At 38.7% G+C, this 12,561-nt stretch overlaps 1 protein-coding gene across 1 annotated transcript in view; it reads right to left on the reverse strand.

The window, feature by feature from the left end:
* The window catches only part of LOC127411381 (ankyrin-3-like), a 155,598-nt gene that overhangs the window by 67,067 nt on the left and 75,970 nt on the right, over window positions 1-12,561 (reverse strand). The window contains 5 exon segments of the mRNA XM_051646906.1: window positions 5,221-5,406; window positions 5,698-5,796; window positions 8,666-8,764; window positions 9,334-9,432; window positions 10,454-10,555. Coding sequence (XP_051502866.1) covers window positions 5,221-5,406; window positions 5,698-5,796; window positions 8,666-8,764; window positions 9,334-9,432; window positions 10,454-10,555 — 585 coding nt within the window.

Below are 12,561 nucleotides of genomic sequence, written 5' to 3' on the forward strand. Positions count from 1 at the left end.
TAATGAAGCACAGGAGGAACATTTGATTTTGGTCTGAATTTGGTTGACCTGCCAAAACTATTACAGAAAAATTAATATGACAAATCCTGTTTAATGTACAACTAAATGCCATCCTCTCTGTAAAATTTACATGAAATTGTATGATACCAATTACATATTACTAACGGTGAGAATTCATTAGTATTAGAGCTTTTGGTGTAAGAGCTCACACTTAGTTTTATCTGGATTTGTACACAAATACAATACTTTTATTAGAAAGAAAGCAAGGGTTAATGGATCTGTGTGTATTATCAGAATATCAGCTCTGTATGTAATATCAAAACATTTTTGATATGAAACACAGCAGTCAAAGCAAGATGGAGGCATCCTATAGACTGTGTTGCAGTCAAGGCCTTCCAGTCATGGAGATTTCCATCTCAATTAGCCAATAATCCACCACAAAGCAGGTGGTGCTCAGTGCAGCCCTTTCCCCACCTCTGTTTGCCCTCTCATCTTCATTGGAACAAGGCTCCACCCACTTTGAAGGGAATTATTGCAATTATCAGCCATATGCGTGAATGGAAAAACTGAAAGGCTTTAAACATTTCCAGTAATAAACACAGTAATACACCATGAGATTTACAGAACTAACTCTTGAATAAAGACAACACATACTATCATTATTGGGGAACAACATATGAACACTGTCTCTGATTACCAGGGCCATCATAAAGTCATCATGGATTACCTTGAGTAATCAGTGCTCTCATGTATCATTTCACTCAGAAAACTCCTCATTTAAATATTTGTGTAGATAATTTCTGGATCACACAGTGATATCCTGGAATGTATTCATTAGGAATATGACTGTAGAGACAGCAGTAAGCTCTTTATATTGTGGTTGTTAGGTGCAATTTGGCAATGTTTTCTACCATGCAAATCTAAGTGAACTATAAATCTACACAGCAGAACTGCTGTTGCTTGCCATGTGGGAAAATCTGACCATGCACATGTGCAGATTAATTTAGCAATATTGCAAAGATCCTTAAACTGCAAGATTTCCAGCTGTTTAACTGGTACCAAGGGATATATTTTGTCTAATGGTCCATGCACAAGCCCCAGGGAAGGAGGACTAAACTAATGGGGCTTTTCCACTGCAAGGTACAGCTCGACTCGACTCGACTCTGCTCGCTTTTTGGGGGTTTTCCACTGTGGATAGTAACTGGTACCTGGTACTTTTTTTAGTGCCACCTCAGTCGAGGTTCCAAGCGAGCCGAGCCGATACTAAATTTGACGTCAAAACCCTGCAGATCACTGATTGGTCAGAGAGAATCATTACTACTAGCATCACTGGATTTGCGACATGGGACATCAACCTGCTAGTTTTAAAGTTAGCAACAGCGATAGCAATATTATTTGTTCACGCGACTTTTGAATTGTAAAAAAAAAAATGTCTGTGCACAAAACCACGGCGTGATCAATAAACGAGGTGCAGACGTTCCTCTCGTTAGCAACGAACAAAATGACATTTCAGGAAGTGTCTCAGCTGTTGGCCACACACGGCTACCACCGGACCTACCAACAGTGTAGGGAAAAGTTAAAAAAACTTAAAAGTGACTACAGAACCATCAAGGACCACAACAGTCGGAGTGGTTCAAACAGAAGAAAGTGCAAGTGGTTCGACCAAATGGACGCTATCTATGGCAATAGACCAGCGAGCAATGGGAGGGAGAGTGCCCTGGACTCGGCCACGGTGCTGTTGGAGTCCAAGATGGAGAATGGTACGTTTTGTTACGTTAACTCTATATTCTGCTTGAAAGCTTCACTTTATTTAGTTGACCAGCTACTGGAAAGCTTGCTTCTAAAACAACCAGGCCAATTTAACTGTTACACTTGTGTAAAATCACCATGCAACAACTGCTTTATGCAGCACAATGAGCTAGTAGCTAACAGCTTGCAGTTGTGTTATTGTTTATGGTCAGTAATGTTTGTGTTGCGTTTAAGATGATGTCATGGCAGAAAAAGGCGGCACAACTATGACGATCAGCCTATAATCCCAACCATGTTGAGGCGGCACTAAACTGCAGTGGAAAAGCAAGCTCAGAAATGTAAAGCGAGCAGAGTCGAGTTGAACCGTAACATGCAGTGGAAAAGTGCCATAACAGACAATCTCATCTCTGTAGCTGGCCAGCCGGGTTCCTTTTCACAGCCAAGCCAAATGTATCACATGCATGCTACTTTCATTGAGTAAAAAAAAAGAGTTTAAAAGGTCAGACTTTAAATGTATCATTGTCTCTGTTCTTCAGTAACAGGATGTGCCATTTAAGTAAACTTTGTATTCTGCAATATTCTGATTGTGGTGATTTTCTCCAAAAGGGTCATGACATGCCTTTTTAATTATTTGAATATGTTCCTTGAGGTTCACTTATAAAATAAGTAAAGTTTTTTGCACAATATATCATAGTCATATATTTGTAAAACATGATAATATTCCACCCTCATTCTGACCCTGTCAGAAACGCTCTGTTTTGGTGCTGCTTCTCCTTTAAGACTTGACAGTAAACGTCCACTGTCATGATTGGCTCTCTGCTCTTGACTGACCAGCTCTCTGCTCTTGCCATCTCACTACTCACTGCTATTGGGGGTGGCTACGGAAGTGATAAGGTAGGAGCTGATGTGTTGTTGTGGAAGCAGTCAGATGCAAATGTCTACCACAGTGTGACATCACAGTGTGGAGGAAGTAGAGAACGAGTCGTTTTGACAGGTTAGTTTCAACAAATGCTCTTTTTGCAGTAAGGAGGAAGTTTTGAGTTCTAAAAATGACAGTATGTTTTTAAAGTACTATGACCTCTTATATGTCAGAAGATCAAGGAAAGTTTGATTCCTCATGTCATGACCCCTTTAAGATCAACTTTCAATCCTACAGAAGTTCACAAAAAATATATATATATATATAATAATTTCAGCATGACAAACATCACAAGACTTGCATTACTGTGAACTTCACACAGAGTCTGAAGAATCATATTGCAATCCATCCTTTTTCATTCAGAAACTATGTTGTTTTGAGGACAATTCTGGAAATGTATAACAATTTATACAGGTATTCAAACTTTTGTCGATATAAAAATGTAGCATCTGACTAAATCTGTGTGAATAATTTTTGTGCAAAATAGTCATTTGTGAATATTCTGTACTATTTTAATATTTACTCACTCTTTAAAGACCTCATGAAATCAAAATTGAAATTTTGTGGCTTTTAGTCTGTACTTAGACTATATCTATATTTTAGACTAAAAGCTGACCAAATAAACATTTAGCAGGTAAACATTTACAATTTATTGTCCTTCTGTAATTTGGGAAAACAGACCAAAAATACTGATGACTCATCCTGTATGCAGGGGTGTATATAAACTTTTGTCCAATAAAAAGCTTTTTAAAATGAGAGAGTCACCTTATACCACCTGCCATCGACTAGCAATAACAAGTAGCAAATTGTGGTTTTAACAGGGTGATGTAAACTAAAGGCTATATGGCCATTTAACAAAAAAAGTACATGTACTCTAATATGTCCTAACCCAAATTCCTGTATCAACACAGGGAAGATAATTGCATTAATCAAACCATTTAATGGGCTCTTTAAATGTGAGAAATAGCAGTGGTTATGTTTCATGTTTGATCAGGATAATGTCCAGCAAAAGTGTCTTAAATCTTGTTAAATCGTGCATTTGTAAATCCAAATGTTGAGGATTCCTTGAAAGTGAAGTAATTTTTTCAACGTTTAAATACCTTCTATCTCATCTCAATGTGCAGAGACAACTATAAGTAAGCCATACAAACAGCAATATCTAAGATCAAGGGACTTTGTAAACTGATATACTGTAAGTTCTCTCACTTATGTCCTTAGCAGCCAATCAGGTAAATGTTTATATTCACCAAACATTATTAACGGCAACAAAACAAAATCACTGATCCAAAACTCCTTCCATCAATCAGAAAGCTACATGTTTACATGTGGAACACCAGCCTGTAGCTGCAGAAATCAAAGCATGCTTCAGCCCTTCACCCAAAGCATGGTCTCATTCCTCCATCCCCAAAGAGGTGAACGAGAAGAGAAAACAAGAAATGATACAAAAATAGAGATGGTATAACACGGGTGGGAGCAACATCAGGGGGTGTTCTAGGCAAAGCAGGGGGTGGGAGGTGAGGGTCAACAGCTTAAGTTAATCGTGGGTGTACCTCTGTCGTTCTATTCACCATCATCTACGTTGAGACGTGAGGAAAGGAGAGAATGGGCAGTTAGTGAACACTGATAGGTTAATGAAAACAACTAAAGACTAAGTATGGGAAAGTAAGTGTGTTAGAACTCAAATGAACACATAAAACACCTTTAAAAGCAAATAGAGTCTACATTAAGTTGCTCTTTATTATGTTATGCTAATTGTTGTTTTAATGTACAATTTTTTAAATCCTTAATCAGACTATCTTCAAAGTGTGAGGGGGATGTCTGTTAGAATAGAGGTTCTCAAATGGTGTGTCGTGACCCAAAAATGGGTTGTAGGCCTGTTCTAGTTATTTTTTAATAGGGTCGTGGACATCAGGGAAAAACATTGCTAAATAATAATAATAAAAAAAACTTTGCAACTAACGAATATAATCATGCATTGTGAGGATAGCAAAATAAGTAGACTAATATAAACTTTTAAAAGGGAGGATAAAACATTTCTTTTGTTGTTGATGGCAAAGGCCCTGTGTTACGCTATTTTGGTGCAAAATCTGTCACTTGGTTAAAGCTAGCCTAATTAGGCAGATGCCAACAAGGACAGGTTGTGTGACATTGCCTCATCCTCGAAAACCATTAACAAAACTATGCAAAGTAAAAGAAAATACACAAACTACAAAAATGTTAGGCCTCTGCAAATCATGCTAGTATCTTTGACATTTCATTGTATTTATTTTGGTATGACAAACAATTTTGGTACTGTGTTGAGTTGCCACTTGTCCAATGTAAAATCTGGGTCCTGAAGCAAAACCAGTTGAGAACCACTGTGTTAAAAGGCATAAAAGTGTATGAAAGTTTCCAAGTGTGAGTACATTTGACCACGATTTTGCTCTGTTTGGTGAAGACCTTCTTGACTTAAAACCAAGGGATAATAAAAACAATAAAAACAAGGGATAGACAGGATAAATAAAAATAGTGATCAATGGCTGAACATGTTTGCAAGCATCTTTCAGACAGACCTTGGACTCTACATCTGCATTGTGGTCATTCTGAAGGAGCAGAGCAGCAGATTTGGTGTCGTCCTTGCGGGCGGCGATGTGGAGCGCAGGCAGACGGACTTTACCTTTTGTATCATTCTCTAACAACAGAGAAACCACCTGATCATGACCCTGCTGCAGGGCTACGGCTAGCGGTGTAAAACCATCCTAATGGGATCCAAAGAGGACATGGAGAAAGTGAGAGAGAGAAATAAGAAAGGGTGTAATTCCAGTTAACTCTTTTAATCCAAATGAGACCTGAGTATCGATTCATATTCCTCATAAAATAATAATTTATATTATTTCGTTTTATAATAAAATCTTTCTGTTGCAGCTGTGATCAGAGAAAGAGAGAGAGAAAGTTGAGGGAGGTAGGAAGCACTTATCTGTAAACTGCTCAAGGTCATTCAGTCTCAGCACAGTAATCAATAAAAGACTTGCAAACATACACACACACACCTCAGTGGCGATGCTCTGGCTAGAGTTGTTCTCTAAGAGGAAGCGCACCACATCCAGATGGTTCTCCTGAGCTGCCATGTACAGTGGGGTAAAGCCATTCTGCAACAAACATTGCATTAACCTTATATAAACTTTTAATTCTTATCAAGAAGCTTCATGTGCATTAACATGAATAAAGAATTATAGATATATACGGCAAGATCTGGACAAAGCATTCACATTCAAATTTAGTCATTAATGCCCCTTAAAATGACAAATCCCAACAGCAGAATGTCACATAATCCTACATAATTTTCAGTCCCAAAGAAGATAAATTACATATGGAATGTAAGCATAACAAGCATTTATAAAGTTATTCAACTGAGACCATGGACTGCATTAAGATGTCAAATTTTTTAATATTTTCACCTGATATTATACTGTAGAGCTAAACACACACAAACACACACACACACACCTTTCTTAGTTTCCGCTAAGAAATTTTGCTGCCGGCTTACTGTGTTTATTTTGCGCTGTAAAGTTATGGACTATGCATACTGTAGTATGCAATATAATAATGTCACAATCAAGTCAAATGAACAATAAACATTCATTATAGCTGTTTTTTCATTTAAAAAAGTCTGTCATGGAATTAACGTGTAATTTAAAAACCATTCAAAACAAAAACAGAGGGCAAAACAAAAAGCTAAACTGCAATTTGCCACATACTGTTTCTTTTTGTTCATAAAGAAATAAAAAATTACAAAAATATTTAGGTTATGTCAATATCATTTCTCACCTTAGCTAATTTTTTTCTCTTTATTTTTATGACTATGTTCCTCCGATTTTACGTAGCACAGAAACATTTAGCGACCGACGTGAAGTGAAATGTTTGCAGCGTTTTTCTACAGCTTGAGATGCACAAAAGCCTGGTGTCCTTCTCCAGAAGACAGCAACGGAAGGTTGTTTTAATGCAGTTCTGAAGTGAGAAGCTTCTCTTTGCAGGCATGTGAGATGGGAATAACGCACCTTGCTTTGCGAAGCGCCTGCTAATACCGCTTATAGCTAGAAACGACCCTAGTCGCGGATTAGGACTTCGCAAGCTGTCGGGAAAGTTTAAACGTCCATGCCAGCAAAGCGCTGTCATCAATCGCATAGCATCACCCTGTACACTTGTGAAATCAACTAAAAGGGTTGCTGACGCTTGGTGTTAATATTTTTCCGGACATTTTGTCTGACAATTGTTTAATTTGTCGGACATTGAGACATTTTAACGGTCAAAAAACTATATTTACTGGCTAACAGAAACTCTGACACACACCCACCCACAACTCATCCAAGCTACCCCCTCCTTTTAGCAAAAAAAAAAAAAAAAAAAGAAAAAGAAAAAAAATCAATCAGAGAGAAAGAGAGATGCTTATTTGTGGAATATGAAATAAAAAGCTTTACAGTATTTGAATTTCTTCATCCATGTTGCCAAGGCAACTCTGTCATTCTTAATATTTTAGAAATCAGCAGGGATTTCCCTGGAGGGGACAGTCCCTCATTACACCCACCCTACTGTAACCCCAGTGACCCTGTTTCCATAGCAACACAGGGATGCTGACAAAGCAGGTAAATTGACAGCAATGCTTTTGTGATGATGTAGCATAATGCACAGCCACAAACACAGCCTCCCTTTATCATCATTTTGTTTTTATTCTATATCGGTCAGGATCCTGTCACTTTGTCAGTCATGTTTTTAGTGGTGACAGGATCCTGACACTCATGTTCTGTGTTTGTTCTATTTCGGTTTCTGTTCTGGGTTGGGATCCAGACACTCATGCTCCATGTCCTGTCTTTTGTGAGTGCATGGCTTCAGGTTTGGTCCTCTTGCCATGTGCTCTTCTGTCAGTCTTGAGTGTTGTGTGAGTGCACATGGCTGTGTTTGGTCCTGTTTTAGTCTCGTGTGTTAGCATATGGCTTTGTGTTTGTCTGCCATGTGCTTCCCTGACCCCGCCTCCTCGTTAACCTCATCTTTCTCCCTGTTTAGTCCTTGTTATGTTAATTGTCTTCACCTGTTCCTCATGTGCCCTTCCTGCATATATTGTGCTCCTTTTCTTCTTGTGTTTATCCAATCCTTCCTCATGTTGTTCAGTTAGTGTTCATTTGCGCTGTCTCCCAGTTTGGTTTGTAATCTTGTCTTTCAGTTTGTTGTTCTTCAAGAGTTTACTGTTTTTTGCTTATCAGTTTTTCTCCCCTGTGAGAGTTTGTTTTCCCTTGTTTGTACACTAATTTAATAAAATCATTATTTTTTTCCTCATTCCTGCAATTGGGTCCTCATTCCATGACAATAGCTTTATATATTCTATAGCAATAGCATTTCAATTCCTTTGCTTTTAGTTCAGTATCTATTTCTTATAATTTAGTGTGTACATTTCTAATTTTAATGCCTTTAAAGTTAAATGGGACATACTGTACCATGGAAAACAGGGATTTCCTGGCTCTGTTGAAATAAGAGTTGGTCCACCAGGATAAACGACAATGTGAACTATGCCAGTATGAAAAGTCAATCATAAGCAAGTCCATTTACATGTAGAATTCTTAAAGTTACATTAGCAAAATTCTCAGGGAAGGGGTGGAAAATGCTTATATAAAAATTAATTACACTGTTTTTGATCTAAAAAAACACTTTAAGACTTGAGTGGAATAATACAATGCTACAAAACAGCTATGGCTCCTTTAACCAGCCCTGTGTTTACATCTGCATCCCCTCAGCTCAATGCAGGAAATATTGTTATTACAGGCACCTCAGTAATGTAGGTGGCCTTCATAGCTTACTGAGCTCATGTTTAAAGCAGTGTGTGTTTATGTGTTTAATGACTTTGTTGGACCACTAAAATAGCACTACAACAGATAGAGAGTGTGTACGTGATCTGGCCTGCATTCTTCCACCTGGATGATCCAACTTAGTGAGTGTGTGTAATAAAAATATTTTTGGAGTGTGTACCTGGCTCTGTGCATTGACAGTGGCTCCATTTGTCACTAGTTCTCTCACCACGTCCGCCTGTCCAGCTAGTGAGGCGATGTGCAGTGCTGTGTTTCCTTTCTAGATTAGAGTGGATGGAGAAATGACAGAGAGAGAATGAGTGGCATCTCTCTACTAACTCTCTACCACCTGTTTGTGTCACCCCATCCAATGGGCACTTTTGTCCCACTGGCATCCACTACTGGGCATTCCGTCCCCAGTGCAAGAGAGGTGTTGTTTCTGCTGGCCTTTAATTTACCTCCACACACACACATTCCTGAAGAGTGAAAACAGAGCTAGAGACTTTATACCCAGTGGGAACATGCTCACAGAAGCAGAGAACATTATGTGATATCAGAGACGGATACAAACATCTACAAGCAGAGGAAGCTTAGATTGTGTGTACATGTGAGTGTGTTCATACTTAGCTATAGTTTGGGGACAAAACTGAAGGGTTTTTGTGAGGGTTAGGTTTAAGGGTAGGGTTAGGGGATAGAAAATACCATAAGTTAAGTATTAAAATAACAAAAGTGTATAGAAAGTCTCAAACATGGTGTGTGTGTGTGTGTGTGTGTGTGTGTGTGTGTGTGTGTGTGTGTGTGTGTGAGAGAGAGAGAGAGAGAGAGAGAGAGAGAGAGAGTGACACTGACCTTGGTTGCTGCATCTACGTTGGCGTCCAGTTTGAGTAGCTCGACCACCACCTCCACATGCCCCTCTTTGGATGCCAAGTGCAATGCATTCAACCCATTCTGAAACACACAAATTAAAACCAGCTAAGTTTTGCTAATGAACAGGATGGCAATGCTGGTCCAACACTAACTAGCATAAAACAGCCTGGCTCAAAATGGAAATTCATGTTGGTTTAAATCAGTCTTTTCAACAGGGAATACAAAACAAGATAAATATAAACATATGCGCACACCACCCACTGTAAATCCCTGCACAACAGTATTTGATCAAATGACATCTCACAGACACTATTCAGAACACTGTATCAGAGATATGGCTGACATCTCACTACTGTGACATTTTTATTTGGTGATCCTGATTTAAATAGGATGGTGATATGTTGCAATGGTTTCAGAAAGGTTGATTCCTCTATTAAGACATAAACTGCTGCCCAGACAAATCTGGTGTTATTCCTGATTATCCATAGCATTTCAGCTGCAAATTCCTCATATGAGCAACACATCCCAACAATGGCCGCATAATCATCATCATCATCATATCATTTTAGAATACCATAAGAGAAGTGTAATAGTAATAGTGATCAATATTGCAACAGCATAACAGTTGTCAAACACTGCTGTAGTTTACATTTAAAGTAATAACAGGGTTGTGCATATTTAGTAATTATATTTTATGACACTGCAAAAGTGACTATTATGAAAGTGTATTACAATATACCATTATGTACCAATAATAACACTATACTGTTGAACTTTTACTGTATATCACAGAGTAGGTTTAAAGCATTAAGCTGTAATGATAATGATATTGTCTTGCACAGTAAAACCTGGTTTATGCTTGATCCATCTGCATAGGCACAAAGGTTTATGCTTCAAGAGACATCATTGTGCTGCTTGTGGCAGTCAGCATTGCTTCAAAAATGTTTGGCAAACTGCTGTTTCAAATGGTATTTTCTCCACAATGCTGCTAGTCATTTCAGAGAATAGTGGGAAACACTAAGTAAATGCCTTTGTGAATTTGTCAAGCTTAAATCTTAAGGGTGATGACATCTTGTCTTATGGTAACAGAAATTATTTGTACCTGATTACAGATGTTAATGTCGACACCAGTCTTCAGGTAGTCGAGTACCTTCTCAAGGTTCCCTGCCCTCGCTGCACGCAGGTAACTAGCATTGCTGTCCGACTGCAGATAACAAGAAAGAGAGAAAAAGAAGCAGTTGATTACTTCTTTAATCGACAGGTCAAATCCAGGGCAACTGGGAGGTCATAAATGATCAGCAACAAACCAAACGTATTTACAGCTTTAGACAGACATAGACAGAGCTCATTAAATCAATGAAACTTAAGGAAATGTAAAAGTGAATGAAAGGATTCATACCAACTCCATCTTTGCTTAGTCTATATAGACACAAACATTTAGAGAAATGTCAGCTTTAGTTTTTAGCAGTCGGCATCCTACATAGAATGTACAATCCCACACAGGGCCGTAACCACGATATAATTTGAGGGGGACAAGTCCCCCCCCCCCAATTATCAGATATGGCCAGATTGTCCCCCACAATAATTGTTGCTGTTCTGCTGCAATCCATTATGCACTGCTGTCTAATTGTCATTAGGTTGTTGCAGGAATAACTTAATGGTTTAAAAAAGTGTAATTTTTACCACGCTCAGTTGTCTAACACCACTTGTCAATGTCATATGAGATTGATGAGCCAATCAAATCGATGAAGGCGGGACTCAAGTTTAACAAGCTGAGTGGGAACCTCGTGGATTATTCCAGCGCAGCGCATCAGTGAGCAGTCCAGGATAAGAGTGTTTGTGTCATGTAGATGTAAGGATCTAACTAAACATGCAATATTTCACCACTGTTTTATGATTGAAATGTTGTACCGACTGACATTAATTTCCAAGGGTGCAAACTATTCACCATTTGGCGAAATTTACTGTTTTGAATTTAAAATCTGTCATGTACAATACATGATTTGTATGTCATTCATAATTGTGAATGTGAAAACATTAACGGAGCAGTTTTCAGTGAATCAGGATTAAGACAAAGAGCGAATGTGTGTATATTGTGAAGGAATTGAATGAATGTGGTTATCTAGTATGTTTCTGAAGTACCTTATTCAAAAATTCACTTGATATTGTCTTAGAAAATGATCTATAACACAAAGTAGAGCATTATCACCCAGATCAGAGCTAGAACATAGTAAGTGTGAACCTGTGACTTGTGACTTCTGTTGTGCTTTTAGGTTTTGGCAAGGACAGTGTCATATATTCTTAATGCAAATATTATTAGGTAAATTTTGCATTTTATCATGTGGCTTGTTGAGCGTGTTACCGAGGAGACATAGGAGGCTTCACACCATCCACCGCGGCATCCATGCACAACTCACCACGCGCCCCAACGAGAGCGAACCACATTATAGCGACCACGAGGAGGTTACCCAATGTGACTCTACCCTCCCTAGCAACTGGGCCAATTTGGTTTGCTTAGGAGACCTGGCTGGATTCACTCAGCACACCCTGGGATTCGAACTCGCGAACTCCAGTGGTGGTAGTCAGCGTCAATACTCACTGAGCTACCCAGGCCCGTGCCTCTACTATATTAAAGGACCAAAGAGGACCATTATATTTGTGACCTCAACACCCATGACCCCCACCCCCAAAATGGTTTGGTCCCTCCTAATGTTCAAGACATGGTTACGGCCTTGATCCCACACAATCGAAGTTGCAGAGAGAACACCTAAAAATGTTAGCAGTCCATTTTGAGCAGATATCCCAGTGTTCCTGCTGAAGACGTAGCCAAAAAAAAAAAAAAAAAAAGCTTGTCTCTCATCACAAGATACTAAAAAGCACACTAAATAATGGCTATTATCCAGACACACTAACTCTCTCTTTTTATCTCTTTGTTTTCTTGTCTCTCACTCAGGATTTGTCTTAACTTCACACAGCTGTTGCCTTCAGAAGGACATAACTGGTTTTTTTTGTATCCCATGTGTGTTATAAGACAGAAAGTGTGATTTGGGTAAAAGCAAAAGAGACGTGTATGTGTGTGCTGTGTGAATGTGTCTTCTTTTGTCAGCCTCAGTTTGATTCTGTAACATTGTGGTTGACATAACGAACACACAGCAACATTTCAATACAGTACACCCAGGGTTGGGGAGTAATGTAATACATGTAATGGGA

The sequence above is a fragment of the Myxocyprinus asiaticus genome, chromosome 20 (assembly GCF_019703515.2).
Source record: "Myxocyprinus asiaticus isolate MX2 ecotype Aquarium Trade chromosome 20, UBuf_Myxa_2, whole genome shotgun sequence".
NCBI lineage: Eukaryota > Metazoa > Chordata > Actinopteri > Cypriniformes > Catostomidae > Myxocyprinus > Myxocyprinus asiaticus.